This window comes from Salmo salar, chromosome ssa06, assembly GCF_905237065.1.
Source record: "Salmo salar chromosome ssa06, Ssal_v3.1, whole genome shotgun sequence".
In the NCBI taxonomy this organism is placed as follows: Eukaryota; Metazoa; Chordata; class Actinopteri; order Salmoniformes; family Salmonidae; genus Salmo; species Salmo salar.
Window position 1 is genome coordinate 67,069,812 of NC_059447.1, and position 22,199 is coordinate 67,092,010.

Sequence of the window (22,199 nt, forward strand, 5' to 3'; positions counted from 1 at the left end):
TACATTCCAATAAGGGTAAAGGACATTTGGGGAGACAGTGTAACGTTCAGGCCAATACATTCTAGTTCATTATCACATGACCACTCAATTTGTTTACATCGGATATGTTCTTTAATGTAAATCATCAGACCCCCTCCTCTTCCTTCAACCATGTCTCTCCTGAAAACATTGTAGCCAGGCACAATCAAAGCAGCCCATGGAGAGTTTTTATGGAGCCATGTCTCTGAGAGGCAGAGGAAGTCAAGGTTGGAGTCTGTGAGTAGATGTTGAATTTGATCACTTTTTGGAATGACACTACGAATGTTCAAGTGCCCTCCTAGTAGTCACTTGGGCTTAGCCCGTGGGTCCCAGATGACTCGAGAGTGATTGACACATTGAAAAAAGTTAAATTTTCTGTGTTTTCTGACAGCTGGGTTTAGGCCGTTTTGTTTCGTTTTGATTAGGGACAGTTCGGTAGTGGAATGAACAATCCCTCCCGCTTGCACTGGATGCGGAGAACTAATTAAAACAGCTTACGGAACATGTCCATGGAGATACTTGACTTACCGTCCAATGGATTCAATGTGGACAAGGCAAAACAGTTTTTCAGTGCAATCCGAGGGACCAAAATTCCCCATCTTATTCTGGAACATAGCACCATGGGGAAATAATTTTGTTTCAGCAACGTCAAAGACCCAGACAGGCAAACATTGAGGGCTTCAAGAATAGTGGTGTCAAGATTCTAGATTTGTCCAAATGCTTTATTTTTACTTTGCAATATGCAGTATTCAATCCACTGAGAGAGGTACAGGACATAACAATAGCCCAAAACAAAATTAACAAGATTGACAGGGGTGAGTTTTTTGGCCTTGAAAATCTACAATGGCTGAACCTGTCACACAATCTTATAGGGGAAATCTATTCTTACACATTTGAAAATCTACCCAATATTTTAGAACTAGATTTATCCTACAACCATATTGGTGCATTGGGATATCAGGCATTTACAGGACTTCCACACCTGCAAGTCCTTGATCTTACAGAAAACTCTATTCGTGATCTAGGTACAAATGGTTACCTTGCACCACTCCCAAACATCCAACTTCTTCATTTGACTGATAATAAGATCACATCCTTAGAGGGCCTCGCTGGCTTTGCTGATAGTACGATCATACTTAATATTCAAAACAACAGGTTAACTAATTTAGAGGATGTATACATTGTTTTAGCTAAATGAATGCACATTAAGCTTCTCTGGTATGGTAACAACTTCATAAAGTGGTGCACCGTTAACAATAATATTTCAGTGCCAGCTGTGAACTATTTAAAGCTGCTTGAGCTAAGGAACATCGCCTTGCAGGTGATATGGGCACGGGGAGAGTGTTTGCATGTTTTTGAAAATCTTGGCAACCTTTTTAGTCTGGATTTAAGCTTGAACTCCCTGCAGGCTCTCCCAGATGGTATATTTAAAGGCCTCATCTCTCTGGAAGAGATGAGATCTCCACTTCAACTTCCTCACATACCTCCAACCAGACATTTTCCCAGAGACTCTCAAAACACTTCACCTCTCTTACAATTCCTGGCCTCTCCTGACCCAGCGGCTTTCCATTCTCTCAGCTGGATCAACCTGTATAGGAATCGATTCCACTGTGACTGCGGCCTGGAGGACTTTCTGACTTGGCTGAACGGGACTAACGTGCCTTTTCCAGACCCTGGCGTGGATGAATTCAGCTGTGATTTTCCCTCAAATCTCCATGGCATCAGCCTGTTGAATACATCAGTCATATCGTGTGAGTAGAATGACGAGGGGCTGGTTCAGGAGCTGAGGCTCACGCACTTCGTCTGCTCAGCCCTGATCACCGTCGGAACGACTGTTTTAGCCCATCTCCGTGGATACCTCTTCAAAGTTTACAAAAAGGTGATCGCCAGGATCCTGGAGGGCCCTAGGAAGGATCCTCCTGCTGATGGGCCCCGGTAGGACGCTTACTTAAGCTTCAGCAACAATGACCCCAAGGGGGTAGAAACTGCCCTGTTGAAGAAGCTTGACTTTCAGTTGGCGGAGTGCAACATACTCCACTGCTGCTTCGAGGCCAGAGACTTCATCCCAGATGAAGATCACCTGTCCAACATCAGGGACGCCATATGGGGGAGCAGGAAGACTGTGTGTATCGTGTCTAAAGAGTTCCTTAAGGACGGCTGGTGCCTTGAGGCCTTTGCCCTGGCTCCGAGCAGGATGCTGGAGGAGCTCAGAGATTTTCTCATCATGGTGATCGTGGGGAAAGTCCCCCATTACGGACTGATGAAATGCGAAGCCATTAGGACCTTTGTCCAGAAGAGGGAGTATCTACAGCGGCCGGAGGACACACAGGACATAGAATGGTTCTATTACATGGGCTTGCTCCTATTACATGGGCTTGCTCCTACCTATCTTTCCGATTTGGTCCTGCCGTACATACCTACACGTACGCTACGGTCACAAGACGCAGGCCTCCTAATTGTCCCTAGAATTTCTAAGCAAACGGCTGGAGGTAGGGCTTTCTCCTATAGAGCTACATTTTTATGGAATGGTCTGCCTACCCATGTGAGAGACGCAGACTCAGTCTCAACCTTTAAGTCTTTACTGAAGACTTATCTCTTCAGTAGGTCCTATGATTAAGTGTAGTCTGGCCCAGGAGTGTGAAGGTGAACGGAAAGGCTGGAGCAACGAACCGCCCTTGCTGTCTCTGCCTTGCCGGTTCCCCTCTCTCCACTGGGATTCTCTGCCTCTAACCCTATTACAGGGGCTGAGTCACTGGCTTACTGGTGTTCTTCCATGCCGTCCATGGGAGGGGTGCGTCACTTGAGTGGGTTGAGTCACTGACGTGGTCTTCCTGTCTGGGTTGGCGCCCCCCCCTTGGGTTTTGCCGTGGCGGAGATCTTTGTGGGCTATACTCGGCCTTGTCTTAGGACGGTAAGTTGGTGGTTGGAGACATCCCTCTAGTGGTGTGGGGGCTGTGCTTTGGCAAAGTGGGTGGGGTTATATCCTGCCTGTTTGGCCCTGTCTGGGGCTATCATCGGATGGGGCCACAGTGTCTTCTGATCCCTCCTGTCTCAGCCTCCAGTATTTATGCTGCAGTAGTTTATGTGTTGGGGGGCTAGGGTCAGTCTGTTACATCTGGAGTATTTCTCTTGTCTTATCCGGTGTCCTGTGTGAATTTAAATATGCTCTCTAATTCTCTCTTTCTCTCTTTCTTTCTTTCTCTCGGAGGACCTGAGCCCTAGGACCATGCCTCAGGACTATCTGGCATGAAGACTCCTTGCTGTCCCCGGTCCACCTGGCCGTGCTGCTGCTCCAGTTTCAACTGTTCTGCCTGCGGCTATGGAACCCTGACCTGTTTACCGGACGTGCTTGTTGCACCCTCGACAACTACTATGATTATTATTATTTGACCATGCTGGTCATTTATGAACATTTTAACATCTTGACCATGTTCTGTTATAATATCCACCCGGCACAGCCAGAAGAGGACTGGCCACCCCTCACAGCCTGGTTCCTCTCTAGGTTTCTTCCTAGGTTTTTGGCCTTTCTAGGGAGTTTTTCCTAGGGAGTTTTTCCTAGCCACCGTGCTTCTTTCACATGCATTGCTTGCTGTTTGGGGTTTTAGGCTGGGTTTCTGTACAGCACTTTGAGATATCAGCTGATGTACGAAGGGCTATATAAATACATTTGATTTGATTTGATTCTATGAGAAGCTTATGTCCAAGATTCTTAACAACAGGAAGATCAAAAAGGACACAGCCAAAGATAACAATGGTGATATCACACTTGTAAATATGCAAGCAGTTGGAACTTAAAGACTCTCCAACTTTTGTATAATTTCAGGCAGTAGTTTTGAAAGTGGTGCTCACATTTTTTGTTGTTGCAATTCCTATAATATGTTACAAATCCAATTCTTACTATATGTTACAAACACAGGAGGCTGCTGAGGGGAGAACAGCTCATAATAATGTCCAGAACGAACCAAATGGAATGAAACACATGGAAACCAACGCTGGGCCAATTGCCAATTCGAACTATGGGACTCCCAAGCACTGCCAGTTGTGATACAGCCTGGATTCGAACCAGGGTGTCTGTAGTGACACCTCAAGCACTGAAATACAGTGCCTTAGATCACTGCGCCTTCACTGTATTGTGAACTGTATTTTGAAATATGACATTTTTTGTCTGTACAAGAGTAAATCATTGTTACCATATTGATTGCAGTCAAAACACAAGCATTTTCGCTACACCCGCAATAACATCTGCTAAACACGTGTATGTGACCAATTTAAATTGCATTTGAATGGGGAGGGTCCTCTGAATTTTGGCATAGCTCCTTTTTTACCTCTAGATGGCAGTCTCAACCTGTATTCACCAATCTTGGTCCTGTGAAATATGACCTGTTTAGTGTGTTTTGCAGTGTGTACGTTGCAATTGTCTCCTATTATACATTTACACATTGTAATATAATTATTACTTTATTATTACTTTTAATTAAAACAATTAACACTTCAACAGCACTACTCTTATAAACTTGAATAATTCTGTGAACTTTTATACTGTATGCATTCTTTCACTTGTTCAGTCATTGTTTTTTTTTAATCCCCTATCTCCTCCCTATTTCCTCAATATAGAGTGTATGTCTGAAAACAGGATGCCACTGGACAGAGCAACTTCCTTCTGTAAGTACTTTTTTTGAATTTTATTCGGATCTCCATTAGCTGTTGCTGAAGCAGCAGCAACTCTATCTGGGATCCAAGTAAGGAGGAGCTGAGAATCAACTCATCCTCTCTCAGCAGTCACAGTGTTTGGGACTTACGTACGGAAACCTCTCCTGACCTGTGGCAATTAACACCACACATGTTTAGACCTCTATTTTCAAGGACCCTAGAACTCAATTTAAAAAGATTAGCAAATATTTACCAAGTAAATAAACTGCAGGTCTCCCCTTTCAAGTTATTTCAGGGATACGTAGTATTTGTGGAACACAGGCGCACGCCGGTCAGATTCCCCTCACAGGAAAATGTAATAAACACTGCCCCCTAACCATAGCCAATATTTGACCTCTGTTAAAACAAATATAATATTCTTTCCGTGCAAGCTGAGGTGAAATCCATTGACTGGAGTGGCCAATCTACAGTGAGCTGACCTGGTGTATAAAGGCACCCATGGTGAAGACCTAAGACCAGGGAACACAGTGCATCCAGTCTGGGTCATATAAAGCCCATCAGTTCAGTATAACAGGAGCTCTCATGCGAATCCCTCTAACGCCTCACTTTCCCCCTTGGTGGTAAACTTACGCAATGTGTTTTTAAGGGTTTGTTTGTAGGTTTGTATGGTGTTTGTGTGTATGGGATTTGGGAGGGCGGGGGGGGGGGGGCATATACATAGGGGCAATTCCACGAGAACGGAAATACGCTGAGACTCCGATTTTTTACTTTAAAATGTGTGCCAAACAAAAACAATGGATTTCAAACCATGAAACCCTATGCACAATGACTAATTGGACAATTTACACAGATTCAAGGTTTGGTAACAGAATTACTGAAAAATCTCCCTCAGATTTATTCTGTTGCCAAACTTTGTATCTGCACAGTTCTTCCTGTAAATGTGTTTTTGTAAAAGTTTCAGTGGAAACTGTTAAAAGTAGTCCTTGTGCATAGAGTTATATGGTTTGTTAAACTTTGAAATCAATGTTTTTTTTGTTATTTTAAAGTGAAAAATCTGAGTCAGTGTAATTCTGTTACCATGGAATTGCCCATATCAAAACAGAGGTCAGTAGTGACGCACAGTGGTACCTTTGATTTTTATCTCTATTTCGGAAGGGGATAAGGGAAAATAATATTGAAACATTTCCATTTAAGGCCACATAGGCCTGTTTCTTCCAGTTTTCTGTACTTGCTGACTGCAGAAACATTTAGGTACTGGTGGCCTACCCAACCCAGGCTAGAGGCCATGTGTTAGTGAAGGAGTTGATGGAGCATCTACAGTCAACTTCTCTGAGTGCTGTCTGTCCTCGGAGAGAAAGACGGGCCCGAGTGGCCATCAAGAGCATGGAGTTTTAATAGAGCATAACTGCTTTCCCATCTACCCCTGGGGCTCCGGCTGTAAGTGTTTGGTTCAGGGACGTATCTTATGTTTCCGCCAGAGGATCAGCCTTCACATTCCAGAAGGAAAAGGAAAGGAAAGGCAGGGAAGGGGAGAGGACCTATTTCCCAATTGACCCTTCGGAAACAGGTGTTTTCTGCACTTGGAACACTGGTGTAGCCTTGCCAGCGTGAGGAGAGAGAGAGAGAGAGCAGAGGGATAAAGGATTAGGATATTATTCCTGCCTCCGTCACCTGTTTTTCTAGCTATATCTCACCTGCAGTTTAAAGTTCTACATTATTCAAGTTATCTCCCCTGGTAGACGCTTCCTATGCGATTGCAAGAGCAGCCAATTTTATGAAAATAGTGCATTTGTGATACCAGAAAGTTTATATACAGTGCCTTGCAAAAGTATTCATCCCCCTTGGCGTTTTTTCCTATTATGTTGCATTTCAACCTGTAATTTAAATGTATTTTTACTTGGATTTCATGTAATGGACATAGACAAAATAGTCCAAATTGGTGAAGTGAAATGAAAAAAATTAAAAAAAGAAAGTGGTGTGTGCATATGTATTCACCCCCTTTGCTATGAAGCCCCTAAATAATATCGGTTGCAACCAATTACCTTCAGAAGTCAAATAATTAGATAAATAAAGTCCACCTGTGTGCAATGTAAGTGTCACACGATCTCAGTATATATACACCTGTTCTGAAAGGCCCCAGAGTCTGCAACACCACTAAGCAAGGGTCACCACCAAGCAAGCGACACCATGAAGACCAAGGAGCTCTCCAATCAGGTCAGGGACAAAATTGTGGAGAAGTAGAGATCAGGGTTATAAAAAAAATCTGACATTTTGAATATCCCATGGAGCACCATTAAATCCATTATAAAAACAATGGAAAGAATATGGCACCACAACAAACCTGCCAAGAGAGGGCTGCCCACCAAAACTCATGGACCAGGCAGGGAGGGCATCAGAGGCAACAAAGACACCAAAGATAACTCTGAAGGAGCTGCAAAGCAGACTCCCCAAACATATGAAAGAAGGTACTCTGGTCAGATGAGACTAAAATTGAGCTTTTTGGCCATCAGGGAAAACGTTATGTCTGGTGCAAACCCAACACCTCTCATCACCCGGAGAACACCATCCATACAGTGAAGCATCAACGGCAGCATCATGCAGTGGGGATGTTTTTCATCAGCAGGGACTGGGAAACTGGTCAGAATTGAAGGAATGATGGATGGTGCTAAATACCGGGAAATTCTTGAGGGAAACCTGTTTCAGTCTTCCAGAGATTTGAGACTGGGATGGAGGTTCACCTTCCAGCAGGACAATGACCCTAAGCATACTGTTAAAGCAACACTCGAGTGATTTAAGGGGAAACATTTAATGTCTTGGAATGGCCTAGTCAAAGCCCATACCTCAATCCAATTGAAAATCTGTGGTATGACTTAAATATTGCTGTACACCAGTAGAACTTGGAGCTGGAACAGTTTTGCCTTGAAGAATTTGCATAAATCCCAGTGGCTAGATGTGTCACGCTTATAGAGATATACCCCAAGAGACTTGCAGCTGTAACTGCTGCAAAAGGTGGCTCTACAAAGTATTAACTTTGGGGGGGGGGTGAATAGTTATGCACGTTCAAGTTTTCAGTTTTTTTGTCTTATTTCTTGTTTGTTTCACAATAAAACATATTTTGCATCTTCATAGTGGTAGGCATGATGTGTAAATCAAATGATACAACCCCCCCCAAAAAAATTCAATTTTAATTCCAGGTTGTAAGGCAACAAAATAAGAAAAATGCCAAGGGGGGTGAAGACTTTAGCAAGCCACTGTAAGCTATGTAAGGTGAACTTCAGGGTACAGCTGTGCATCATAGACTCATTTTAATGTGCTGTGCACAATGAAATACCAGGTTAAATCAACCCAAGTCATGGCAATATACAGATAACTGCCAAAATAAAGTTAACACCAACATAGTGTTTTAGTAGGGCGTGGGGCCATCACGAGACAGAACAGCTTCAATGCACCTTGGTATAGATTCTACAAGTGTCTGGAACTCTATTGGAGAGATGCGACAGCATTCTTCCACAAGATGTTCCATAATTTGGTGTTTTGTTGATGATGGTGGAAAACACTGTCACTGTACTTGCTTGTTTTGTCAAAAACTGAAATTAGGCAAACTATTAGCAAATGGCGGAGAAAATTCTGCATAATGCATCTTTAATTATCTCAGGAACCACACCTGTGTGGAAGAACCTGCTTTCAATATACTGTGCATCCCTCATTTACTCAAGTGTTTCCATTATTTTGGTACTTATCTGTAGGTTTATCACACATCATTCTCTGCCTAATATTCGGAGTATACAGACTAACGGCTAGCCCTTCATGATATAGACTGAGTAGTCTGAAGGTATTCTTCTTGAGATATGAGGTGTCAACCCCCGGTTACAATGTAACCATTTATCAGGCAAAGATCATCAGAGTTCTTTACTGATGCCATTCCTCAGGGCAGGGGTCAGGGAGGCAGAAACATTGGGGCTAGTTAAACAAAGGCAAGCTTACACAGGAGACATGTCATTTTGAAAAGCTTCCAGGTAGCGCGAGGTGAGAGGTTTGAACAATCACACCTATGAGTGACCTCAAATCCCATCTGCATCCCTCAGTAATTGGCAAGGCTGAACAGGGATAGGGATATGTATTAGCTGGAACTAGAGCTAAGAAATGTCCGTGCCTAGTTCCTGTATGACCCTTGCCTGAGAGTGTGCAAGAGAGAGGGAGTAATTAGAGAGGACTTAGCAGTCACTAGAGGAATTTCTCCTCGCTCACAATATGTCATAGTTTTATTGTACCCCTGATCAAAGTTAAGAGTTGCTGCTGATCTTTTTTTTTGAGGGGGTGTTGGTGTCAGAGACTTAGGGGAGATGGACTACAGTGCCAGCTTGGTGTCTCTCTCACAGATAATTACAGGCGTCTGGTAGCCTACGATACAAGTTCAGAGCTGCGCATCTGACACTAATTCAAGAATGAAAGTGTAATTATAAATCTGTATGCTGTGCTGTAGTGAGTCATACGGCCTGCAGAGCCCGGTCTAATGTATATGTATGCTCTGTAGCAGAAGGTTTGGCCAGGATCTTGGACCACCAGGGAAACCTGTTAGAAGGGGGGATGGATGGCAGGAGCCAGAAGAGCAAATAAAACACAGGATTCGTGAATGAATGGAATTTGTAAATGAATAGGATACTTTTTATTGGATGGAGTTAACAAAGGGCAGCCAAAGATTCTGAGAAAGGTAATAAAATAGCATGTAATTGATATGTTACAAAATCAAATGATAGGACCCATATGTGTTATACTATTGTTGGGTTTCAGAGTTTATCTTTGATATTCATGCCCTTTTCACATACGTCCTTGGTCACTGTCAGAAAATGACTCTGTGGATGAGGGGTGTGGATGGTCTATAACAGGGTTCCCCAACAGGGAATTTGGCATGCGGATAGTTTTATCCCCCCGCCCACACCAGAAAATCAGCTCCAAGTGATTTTATTTTAGGAAATCTGTTCCCAAGTATTCCCACGCATAATAGAGATGTGATTATATCCAAATGTAAGCAAGGTTTCAAATTATTGTGTTTTAGTCAAATATTATATCTGTTTGGGCCTTCTTGCGGTCAATTTGCAGTCTACAATTAATTTGTAATTATGTTCCGGTCCCCTTACCATCCGCTCAATATTTTCTTTTTTATCTAGTTGAGGATCCCTGCTGTAGGACGTCAGCATTTCTCATAGACTTACAGTGTATGACCAGCTTGGAATGTGATGCAGGCTCTTGGGGAGTGGAGATTACAAATCAAACGTCTGTGTGATGTATGAGAGCCCAGCATAGCACTGTGGCCTCAGGCCAGACAGAGCAAATCTTCTCAAGGCGCCAGCGGGAGTGAGACAATGAAACAGGTGTACCATTTGTTATTCCAAACCATGCCCTTTGAACAAAACCTTGAGATACTTTCATTTCATACTATAGGAGCAGTGGGAAAAAACAGACAATCGGGTTAAAATGACTTTATAATCATAGAGTACATCTTTCATATTGGACCGAGAGGCATGTGGCAACGTGAAACAGACGTCTAACTAAGAAGGCCTGTGGTTCTTAGAGACTAAAGTAAATGGTTCACCTTTCCTTAGACATGTTAGAGCTCCATAAACACACCACATATTTACTGTGTACTCAAAAACAGTACATCTGACTGATCAAACCAATTTTATCTGCACAGTAGATACAGTAATCACAGAACATATAGGACCATACTTTTAGATGAAAGACATGAGGCACTTGGTCTATGAAATATACCAAGCACTTTAATTGCACAGGGACACTGCACATTATAGCTTGATATGACAAATGTTTACTCTTTAGATATAGTCTTTCAGAATTATCTTATAAGTTTATTTGCTGTCAACATAAACTTTCAGATAAGGGTTTTGAATTTATTGCAAGAGCAGGCACATTGGCTTCAGCTTTTGGCACATTAAACTCGACAGAATTGCACTTTACCTTCAAAGTTCTGTTAAAACAGTAGAGTTTGTTAGGAGAGGCTGAGGATGCCCTCTCCTTTTTGGGGTTCTGTTTGCACTTGTCAACACTTTCTTCCTGTGTGATGGGAGTAGTACTAGTTTCAAGCTTCTCCTGGTTGCTGTGCATCTTATGACAAGCGCCCTTTTGTGTTGCGGTGGACACATTATTATCCACGCTTGGAGCGTTTACTGTTCCATGGTTGATCCTGCAGCAGCCTTGGTGTGTGTGGGCTAACGTGCAGCCCAGAGGGGAGGCAGGAGGACCTTGAGTCTGAGTCTGAGTCTGAGCTGGGGTGTTAGGACTGTCACCAGGGCCAGAGGACCCTCCAGTCCGGTGTGAATCCTCCAGCCCAGATGGGTCTGGGGCAGAGCTCTGGTCCCTGGGGAGGCCACCCAGGACGTGGACAGTGTGAACACAGTAGCTTCTGAGGTGGCAGCTGTGAGGGCCCTGTTTGGGCATCCTGCCCGGGGTGCAGTGGTGGAAGTGGGCTGGGGGACAGTGTACATAGTTCATACGGCAATCTATGGGTTTGTAGACGGCGTCCAGAGTGGACAGGAAGTTCTGGCCTTTGTTGGCACGGCTGCCTGTGAGGGGGAACTGAGGAGTGGGGCATGGGGAGTCCTGGGTTGTTTGGGTGCATGGGTGGGAGGTCCACTGCATACCCATAGACTGCTGAGGAGGAGGGGGGTCCCCACATGTGCAGGTTGTGTTATGAGAGTACTGGCATTTGGATCTGGGTTTGGTAACCAGTGTGCCCAGTCCCTTTTCAGAGCAGGGCTCTCTGCCGGGCTCTGCCTTGCTCTGAAAGGGGATGTGTGTGCAGAGGGCAGAGTGGGGGGCTATTCCATTATAGAGCTGGGTGCACGCCCCCTGTTCCTCTGCAGGTTTCTCCTCATTCCTAGGGTTTGAAGCTAAAGGTTCCAACTCGTAATGCTCATGCTCCACCTCCCCTCCTCGACTGTCCAGTTGGTACTTGGTGCCATGCTTGCCCTGGGGCGAGGGGACGTTGGTGGTGCCCTCTTTGAAAGCCTGGCACTGAAACCTCTTGGGCAGGGGGATCTGTCCACAGGTGCCCTGGGGGCCCAGGCAACGGCACATGCACTGGAAGAAGAAGGTGGCGAAGGCCCAACTGATGCACATGATGAGCATCATGAATGTGCCCAGCTGGGTGTAGGCCAGCACCGTGGACGGCATCATCATCGCCCCGGCGACAAACGTGGTGAGCGCCGCCATGGCAATAGCGGAACCCATCCGGCCGAGGGAGAAGACGACTTTCCCCTCACGGTCGGGGTTAGGGGCGAGGCGATAAGCAACTCCGTAGTGTACGGCGAAGTCCACCGACAGACCCACCGCCACTGAGATGGTGACTGACTCCAGCACGTTGAGCTCCCAGCCCAATAGAACCAGCGAGCCCACCGTGACGAAGATGGTACCCGCGATGGAGAGGATGGCGTAGAGGCTGATGATGATGTTCCAGGTGGTGAGGAGCATGACCACGAAGGCCACCACCACGGACAATGCCATGGCGATAAGAGTGCCATCCGATAGGCTGTCCTGCAGGTCGTAGAACTCCAGGTTGCTGACGAACCAGCCGTAATTCAGCCCGGCCGGGGCGTTCTTCAGCTCCTCCTGGATCCAGGTGTCCACCTCATGGTAGAACTGGTGCATCTTCTCGTAGGCCAGTGTGAACAGGTAGGTGCTCTGGAACTCCAGGACGATGGCCCGGATGGTGTCGTTGATGTCGAAGCGAGGCCCGGGGGTCTTACTGTCCAGGTGGAAGCTGGTGCTGCGGTCCAGCTCCATGATGGCCCTCTTGATGCACAGCTCAAAGATGTCCTGCTTGTAGGGGAATGTTGACTGGCTGCAGCAAGGGTAGACCGAGGCCTCTTCACAGTCCCGGTTCTCCATCCACTGCTTAAAGGTCTCAATGAAGCAGCTGGTGAAGTCCTGCTCCTCCGACTGGAACACAAAGCTCTGGTTCCTTAGCCTCTGGCAGAAGTTGAGGATCCACAGCTGGGAGTCTGGGCTGGCGATGTTGAAGGTGTTGTCCAGCATAAGCTTGCCTTTGTTCTTAGGGTTGAGGGGGTCCCCATTGTCCACAGGGGTGACCCCCCAGATGATGGTGATGGGCATGTGCAAGTCCTCCCCATGGTGGACTCTCTCAAACATGAACAGTTTCTTGTACTCTGCGTCGTAGCGCTCAAAGGGGTGGGAGGAGCGGAACACTTTGAACTCTGAGAGCTCCAGGGAGGGCAGCTTCATCTTGGGGTTGACACACACCACGTACGCCCCTCCCACTGTGAAGGCCAGGAACCAGAAGAGCCAGAGGTAGCGCAACTTGATCACGATGCAGGGCAGCACCTTCTCAAAGAAGATTCGGGAGGCCTCGGAGACGGTGAACAGGCACTTGCTGGCCTTCTGGCACAGGTTGGCCCAGAGAGTGCAGAACCCACTCTGCTGTGGGGGAGGTTGAGAGCAGGTGAAGATGTTGGGCAGGTAACGCTCATGGAGCACCACCACGGCCGGCAGCCAGGTCACCATCAGTATGTAGTTAACCAAGATGGCCGTGCCGGCGTAAACGCCAAAACAACGGATTGCGGTGATGTTGCTAACGTAGTTGGCGTAGAAGGCGGCAGCCGTGGTAAAGCTGGTGACGAACATGGAGAGGGCGGCGTGCTGCAGAGTGATGCTCACCGTCTCCGACAGCTCAGCATTGGGCTTGTCGAACTTGGTGTAGTTCCACACGTCACAGAGGACAAAGGCGTCGTCTGCCCCGATGCCCACCAGGATGATGAGGGCCGTGAGGTTCATGAAGGGGAAGAATTCAAAGTCGAACACCATGCGGTACAAGAAGTAGGACACGATCAGGGAGCTGATGATGGCGATCATGGTCATCAGGGTGATGAACACAGAGCGGGTGTACACACACATGACAAACAGCACAATCACTATGGCTATGGCCGGATACACGGTATCCGTCAGTAGGTAGTCCTGGAACAGGTTATGTTTGATACCGAACTCAATCCCCGTGATGGTGGTGACACCGTCCGAGCAGTTCCAGTTCTCAAAGTTGTCCAGGTAAATGTTCATCATGGTCTCCCCTTTCTCTGTGGGGGAGAACAGCATGCCGTGTTTCAGGACAGGAATAAGGTAGTCGGTGTTCTTTGGGCTCATGAAGTCTTTGTCCACCAGGAAGTGGAAGATCTGGTAAACGGCGTTGTACTTGGTGCACTTGCGGGGGATGTTGGTGCACTTGGACTGGTCCTTCCGGCGCGTGGTCATGTCCCAGCAGTCAGGGCCCAGCGTTCCGTTGTGGTAGTATTTGGCGCAGGAGCGCAGGATCTTGAGGGTGTGTGACACGTCACGCTCTGTGATCTTCTGGCAGGAGGACTTGTTGGTGAGGATGGCCACGTAGTTGCCTAGGGTCCAGCTGGGGCAGCAGGAGGCGTCGGTGGTGCGCTGGCACAGGCTCCAGTACTGGGGGTGGGAGCGCACCTGGGGACAACACAACAAGATATAAGAACAGAGTACGACTAGAACATAACTATTGACCCAAGGAGACCATAACAGGAGACAAGGCCAATATATCAGGAAGTTGGGTTAGTTCCAGCCTGAGGCAGCATAGACTCCCAACATACAATTTCTAATATGATGGGGCTTAGTTCAGGCATTTAAAAATCATTAACATGGCACAATTTGACATGAGCAAACGCTGAGGCACATCATCAACAGTGCTGTTCCACTTACCCGTGTATTGTCCAAATTGCACATGGATTTAATTGCTTGTATATTCCAAAGGTTCTTCCCCTCTGCAGATGTGAATACTAATCTGGAGTATCTGTCACCTGCACATACATTAAGAGCATCCGGTTAGCATTTCATCGCAGTCAAACATTCAGTCAGTCAAACACTTACTAGACAAACACTTGAAACAGGAGAAGCGTGATGAGTTTGTACCTGGGACATCACAGAAGAAACTGTCTTTACTGAAGTCCCAGTCAGCTTGTCTTTTATCTCTGTCAAAGTGATCTTCAGCCCACCTGTCCTCTTGGTGACTGGAATACAAAAGTAATGGTGTGATTGCACTGTTAACACTTCATACATTACAATTAAGTTACCTTGAAGATCCACATAACAGAATGAGACTGAATCCGCTTAAAGCAAACACACAGCAGAGATTTGCACATGGTAACCAAAGAGTACTGAAAGGTCATTCTTAAAACAAATTAAGGAAACGGGTTTAGACCGACCCGTTTAAACGATTACAAAGCCAGTGATTATATCATAATCGGTGAAGTGATCACTATCACGTTGCAATCTCATTGTGATGAGCAGGGGTTTCAGGGACACATCATCTGACAGAGACATTATTCCTTTAATCAGGAGTCTGTTAGAGGAGACTGAGTGGCCGAGGCAGAATGATGCAGAGAGTCCTGTTGACAGGCCTGACCCCCCCCCCCTTCCCCCCCCCCCAGTGATCAAGATGAGTAATGGAGATGGGCCGGGGATTGAACAATCCCCCCCACCAATCCTCTTGCAGGATGGGATTGAGATTTAGTGTGTGTGCTTGTCTGTTTCTGTCTGTCAGCAGGATCCATCACTCCATTTCATGGCCTGAGGCCTGATCCTGATCAGCCCCCTTCATCAGGGATGTTGAATCAATACATGTGTCACTAAAGGGTTAGAAGGATGACATTAAATGGACAGGATCTGTGAGTTCGGCTTTGTTACCTTTTCGCCTGCTCGTCGGCATACTTGAATGGGTAGTTAGCTAGGGTTGCTTTGTACCCTGTGTTTTTCACCATGTTATTCCATGTGACTAATCGCTGGCCTATGGCCGTGCCTCGTGGCTCAAATCCCTGAAGAAACAGACAAACAGAGGACATCTTTTTAGTTCACCAGGAAATTGACCTACGACATCTTGGACTCCACATGCACCCAAATAATGATTTTGGTGTGCCAGAAACACAAGGTTTTCAATCTTGATCAAAATAAAGTCCAGTATTCTCTATGGAGAAAGTTTTGTGCCTTCCTTCGATTGGAATGTACTACTCACCAGTAAGGGGTCTGAGAAGTCTGGCAGGTCTGGCACCAGAATACCCACCAGGGCACACACCACGATGAGGACTGTACACACCCCTAGCACCACCACTGGCCAATCAGCAATCAGCTCTGCATAGCTGGAGATGAAGATCAAGTATTGATTAAACACAAAGCTGATGGCTTTATAACTATATGAATATTATATGTACTGATAACCAAACAAAAAAAAGAAGGGTACATTGATACACTAGTAGAATATCCAAAAGAGTATAAGGTGCTCATTAAAACGCCATTATTGATTTTGTCAAATCGTCATGTAGATATTTGTTAAGTATATTCAGTGTTCTGACTTGAGGGAAACTCAGGGGAAGGCATGTCTTGTAGAGGAGCATGGGATGTGGTTAGCAGGTTCCAGGCACAGAGAGCCCTTTCCACATCGATAACTGTGATGATTCACTACACAGGAATGACAGCTCGGCAGGGTTTTGATGGACTCAAGGAGAGCGAGAGGAGAGCTTTCGTAATAATAAAAATATATATATATTTTTGGCAGATCTTACCTTTTTGGGAACCGAAAAGGCCTTGCAGGGCTGAAAAACAAAAGAGAGATAAATCAGATTTACATTTAAAAGTCAAAGCAAAATCCAATCAAAACCAGATTTGCCTCGGCATCCGTGCAGGGGGAATATGTTTTTTCATGAAAGGTTTTTGAGCAGCAATGCAGCACACATCTTGTGTGGAACAACTAGCTCTATTCAAACTTACATACCCTCAGGGGACGGTGACCTCTTTTTGGTGAACCTTTTGTTTTCATTAAAAAATAAATAAAAATCCAATCAATCTTTCTTTAGATAATGTATTCAAAAACCACACACACATGTAGTGCCTGAAGAATCTCTGACACTAACCGGTTTAGACAAGACTAACATCAATGTCAATCTCTTTTAGGTCTGCTTTGTGTTTCTAACCTACAAAGCCCCACACAGTGCTGCAGTGCATGAAGAACCAGTAGAGGTAATAGTTTTAGAGGACTAGAGTCCCATTAGTGTGATCTCTCTTGTGCCATAAACACAGACAGAGAGGATCAGCACTGGGCTTCCCCGTTGCCAAAAGAAGCTTTCAGCGGCTCTGCATGTGTCTGGACTTCCCATCAGCACCTTCCCAGATCAGTGGGAAGCCTACGGGCCGCAGAGTGCAAGCACGAGTCAGAGGGAATCAGATACGCCCACAGGACAGATAAGAGCAAGGCCAGAAGGGTGAGGACATGGGGAGAGGAGGGAGGGTAGAGGTGGGGCGGAGATAGGGCTGGGCGATATAGCCAAAATATCATATCACGGTATTTTAAAAGAATTGGATGGTATGGCGGTATTTGAATATATTTGATGTTTTTGAATAATAAAAGTTCTACATTTTGCTTTGAATAGTGCACGACCCTAGGGTGACAACACATTCATTCTAGGTGATTTCAATGAGTCATTCTCGATTCCGATTGTTTTATACTGTTCAATTCAACTTTATCCAAAAATAATATCCAGCATTTTCATACATTTCTGTATTTCCTGTACTCATTTGAGATCATTTCCACACTGCCACGTACGGCTGCACGATCATTTTTAACCAAATGTTGCAAATGCTATTTGACACTTTTGGAATGGAAATAAATCAAATCAAAGTTTATTTGTCACGTGCGCCGAATACAACAGGTGTAGACCTTACAGTGAAATGCTTACTTACAGGCTCTAACCAATAGTGCAAAAAAGGTGTTAGGTGAACAATAGGTAAGTAAAGAAATAAAACAACAGTAAAAAGACAGGCTAAATACAGTAGCGAGGCTACATACAGACACCGGTTAGTCAGGCTGATTGAGGCAGTAGATGTAGATATGGTTAAAGTGACTATGCATATATGATGAACAGAGAGTAGCAGTAGCATAAAAGAGGGTTGGGGGGGGGGCACAATGCAAACACAATGCAAATAGTCCGGGTAGCCATTTGATTACCTGTTCAGGAGTCTTATGGCTTGGGGGTAAAAACTGTTGAGAAGCCTTTTTGTCCTAGACTTGGCACTCCGGTATTGCTTGCCATGCGGTAGTAGAGAGAACAGTCTATGACTGGGGTGGCTGGGGTCTTTGACAATTTTTATGGCCTTCCTCTGACACCGCCTGGTGTAGAGGTCCTGGATGGCAGGCAGCTTAGCCACAGTGATGTACTGGGCCGTCCGCACTACCATCTGTAGTGCCTTGCGGTCAGAGGCCGAGCAATTGCCGTACCAGGCAGTGACACAACTTGTAGAATCTTAAGGATCTCAGGACCCATGCCAAATCTTTGTAGTTTCCTAAGGGGGAATAGGCTTTGTCGTGCCCTCTTCACAACTGTCTTGTTGTGTTTGGACCATTCTAGTTTGTTGTTGATGTGGACACCGAGGAACTTGAAGCTCTCAACCTGCTCCACTACAGCCCCTTCGATGGGAATGGGGGCGTGCTCGGTCCTCCTTTTCCTGTAGTCCACAATCATCTCCTTAGTCTTGGTTACGTTGAGGGATAGGTTGTTATTCTGGCACCACACGGCCAGGTCTCTGACCTCCTCCCTATAGGCTGTCTAATCATTGATCAAAGTTCATCACTAAGCTAAGGATCCTGGGACTAAACACCTCCCTCTGCAACTGGATGTGTCGTCTGCAAACTTAATGATGGTGTTGGAGTCGTGCCTGGCCATGCAGTCGTGGGTGAACAGGGAGTACAGGACGGGACTGAGCACGCACCCCTATGGAGCTCCAGTGTTGAGGATCAGCGTGGCAGATGTGTTGCTACCTACCCTCACCACCTAGGGGCGGCCCGTCAGGAAGTCCAGGATCCAGTTGCAGAGGGAGGTGTTTAGTCCCAGGATCCTTAGCTTAGAGATGAGCTTTGATGGTACTATGGTGATGAACGCTGAGCTGTAGTCAATGAATAGCATTCTCACATAAGTGTACCTTTTGTCCATGTGGGAAAGGCAGTGTGGAGTGCAATAGAGATTGCATCCTCTGTGGATCTGTTTTGGCGGTATGCAAATTGGAGTGGGTCTACGGTTTCTGGGATAATGGTGTTGATGTGAGCCATTACCAACCTTTCAAAGCACTTCATGGCTATTGACGTGAGTGCTACGGGTCTGTAGTCATTTAGGCAAGTTGCCTTTGTGATCTTGGGCACAGGGACTAGTTGGTCAGCACATGCCCGGAGCACACGTCCCGTTAATTCATCTGGCCCCGCAGCCTTGTGTATGTTGAGCTGTTTAAAGGTCTTACTCACGTCGGCTACGGAGAGCGTGATTACACAGTCGTCCAGAACAGCTGATGCTCTCATGCATGGCTCAGTGTTGCTTGCCTCGAAGCGAGCATAGAAGTGATTTAGCTCGTCTGGTAGGCTCGTGTCACTGGGCAGCTCGTGGCTGTGCTTCCCTTTGTAGTCTGTAATAGTTTGCAAGCCCTGCGACATAAGACGAGCGTCGGAGCCGGTGTAGTATGATTCAATCTTAGCCCTACATTGACCCTTTGCCTGTTTGATAGTTCGTCGCAGGGCATAGCAGGATTTCTTTTACGCTTCCGGGTTAGAGTCCTGCACCTTGAAAGCGGCAGCTCTACCCTTTTGCTCAGTGCGAATGTTGCCTGTAATCCATGGCTTCTGGTTGGGGTATGTACGTACAGTCACTGTGGGGACGACGTCCTCGATGCACTTATTGATAAAGCCAGTGACTGATGTGGAGTACTCCTCAATGCCATCGGAAGAATCCCGGAACATGTTCCATTCTGTGATAGCAAAACAGTCCTGTAGTTTAGCATCTGCATCATCTGTCCACTTTTTTATAGACCGAGTCACTGGTGCTTCCTGCTTTAATTTTTGCTTGTAAGCAGGAATCAGGAGGATAGAGTTGTGGTCGGATTTACCAAATGGAGGGCGAGGGAGAGCTTTGTACGCGTCTCTGTGTGTGGAGTACAGGTGATCTAGAATTTTTTTTCCCTCTGGTTGCACATTTAACATGTTGATAGAAATTTGGTAGAACTAATTTAAGTTTCCCTGCATTAAAGTCTCCGGCCACTAGGAGCGCCGCCTCTGGGTGAGTGGTTTCCTGTTTGCTTATTTCCTTATTCCCCCCCTCGTCTTACCGGAGTGTGCTGTTCTATCTTGCCGGTGCAGCATATATCCCGCTAGCTGAATATCCATGTCGTCATTCAGCCACGATTCCGTGAAACACAGGATATTACAGTTTTTGATGTCTCGTTGGTAGGATATTCGTGATCGTACCTCATCTAATTTATTGTCCAATGATTGCATGTTGGCGAGTAGTATTGACGGTAACGGCAGCTTTCCCAGTCGCCTTCTCCGGGTCCTGACCAGGCATCCGGCTCTTTGTCCTCTGTACTTGCGTCGCTTCCTCTTGCAAATAACGGGGATTTCGGTCCAGTCGGGTGTTTGGAGAATGTCTTGTGTGTCGTCTTTGTTGTAGAAAAAATCTTTGTCTCAGGTGAGTGATCGCTGTCCTGATATCCAGAAGCTCTTTTTTGCTGTAAGATATGGTTGCAGAAACATTATGTACAAAATAAGTTACAAATAACACGAAAAAACCCCACATAATAACACAATTGGTTGGGCGGCTGTAAAGCTGCTGCCATTTCTTCCGGCGCCATTTTATCATAATAAATAAAACCATAAATAACAACAACAAATAACAATAAATAAATAATAAATAACAATAAATAATACAAAAATAACAATAAATAAAACAATTATTCTTATTCTATAGTTAGAATACAGTGCCTTCGGAAAGTATTCAGACCCCTTGACATTTCCAAATTGTCTTACGTTATTCGAAAATGGATTAAATAAATTCAAAATCCTCAGCAATCTACACACAATACCAGATAATGACAAAGCGAAAACTGGATTTTAGAAATGTTACCAAATGTATTAAATTTAGAAAACAGAAATACCTTATTTATATAAGTATTCAGACCCTTTGCTATGAGACTCGAAACATAGCTTAGGTGCATCTTGTTTCCATTGATAATCCTTGAGATGTTTCTACAACTTGATTGGAGTCCAGCTGTGGTAAATTCAATTGATTGGACATGATTTGGAAAGGCACACAACTGTCTATAAAAACGTCCCAGAGTTGACCGTGCATGTCACAGCAAAAACCAAGCTATGAGGTCGAAGGAATTGTCCGTAGAGGATTGTGGATTGTGTCAAGGCACAGATCTGGGGAAGGGTATCAAAAAAATTATGCAGGATTGAAGGTCCCCAAGAACACAGTTCCCTCCATCATTCTTAAATGGAATAAGTTTGGAACCTAACGTTGGCTGCCCGGCTAAACTGAACAATCGGGGGAGAAGGGCCTTGGTCAGGGAGGTGACCAAGAGCCCGATGGACACTCTGACAGAGCTCCAGAGTTCCTCTGTGGAGATGGGAGTACCTTCCAGAAGGACAACCATCTCTGCAGCACTCCACCAATCAGGCCTTTATGGTAGAGTGGCCAGACGGAAGCCACTCCTCAGTAAAAAAGGCACATGACAGCCCGCTCGGAGTTTGCCAAAAGGCAAACAAGATTCTCTGGTCTGATGAAACTAAGATTGAACTCTTCGGCCTGAATGCCAAGCGTCATGTCTGGAGGAAACCTGGCACCATCCCTACGGTGAAGCATGGTGGTGGCAGCATCATGCTGTGGGGCTGTTTTTCAGAGGCAGGGACTGGGAGACTAGTCAGGATCAAGGGAAAGATGAACAGAGCAAGTACAGAGAGATCCTTGATGAAAACCTGCTCCAGAGCTCTCAGGACCTCAGACTGGGTGTGAAGATTCACCTTCCAACAGAACAGCGGCCCTAAGCACACAGCCAAGACAACGCAGGAGTGGCTTCGGGACAAGTATGAGAATTTCCTTGAGTGGCCCAGCCAGACCCTGGACTTGAATCCGATCGAACATCTCTGGAGAGACCTGAAAATAGCTGTGCAGCAACGCTCCCCATCTAACCTGACAGAGCTTGAGAGGTTCTGCAGAGAAGATCTAAGAAGACTCAAGGCTGAAGCCTGTAGTCGCTGCTAAAGGTGTTTCAACAAAGTACTAAGTAAAGGGTCTGAATACTTATGTAAATGTAATATTTCAGGGTTTGTTTTATTATAAATTTGCAAAAATGTCTAAAAACCCTTTGTCATTATGGGGTATTGTGTGTATATTGAGGAATAAAAACAATTTAATCAATTTTAGAATAAGGCTGGTCTAACGTTACAAAATGTGGAAAAAGTTAAGGGATGTGAATATTTTATGAAGGCACTGTATAATAGTGGGCACTTTGAATACAGTGTTAGAAATGACAACGAATGAAAATGCCAGGGAGGAGTTATTGTGACAGGGTAGGAACCAAAGTGTTGACAAGTGTTTCCTAGGGATCCTATAATCTTTGGCTACATTGACTGTTTTGTCTTAGCTACTTCATGTAGCTAACATATTGTTGTGTCACGTATT

At 45.6% G+C, this 22,199-nt stretch overlaps 1 protein-coding gene and 1 pseudogene across 4 annotated transcripts in view; one reads left to right on the top strand and one right to left on the bottom strand.

The window, feature by feature from the left end:
* Positions 1 to 217: 217 nt before the first annotated feature.
* On the top strand, positions 218 to 4,284 carry LOC106607632 (toll-like receptor 5; annotated as a pseudogene).
* A 5,018-nt stretch (positions 4,285 to 9,302) lies between these two features.
* LOC106607884 (protein dispatched homolog 1) overlaps positions 9,303 to 22,199 on the bottom strand; it is a 75,508-nt gene continuing 62,611 nt past the window's right edge. For all 4 annotated transcript variants that reach the window (XM_014205349.2, XM_045720895.1, XM_014205350.2 and 1 more), the window contains 6 exons: positions 16,266 to 16,295; positions 15,719 to 15,842; positions 15,394 to 15,521; positions 14,620 to 14,717; positions 14,410 to 14,507; positions 9,303 to 14,157 (listed from right to left, as the gene is read on the bottom strand). In XM_014205349.2, the coding sequence (XP_014060824.2) occupies positions 10,543 to 14,157; positions 14,410 to 14,507; positions 14,620 to 14,717; positions 15,394 to 15,521; positions 15,719 to 15,842; positions 16,266 to 16,295 (4,093 nt within the window). In that variant the 3' untranslated portion in view covers positions 9,303 to 10,542. The remainder of the gene's footprint in view (positions 14,158 to 14,409; positions 14,508 to 14,619; positions 14,718 to 15,393; positions 15,522 to 15,718; positions 15,843 to 16,265; positions 16,296 to 22,199) is intronic.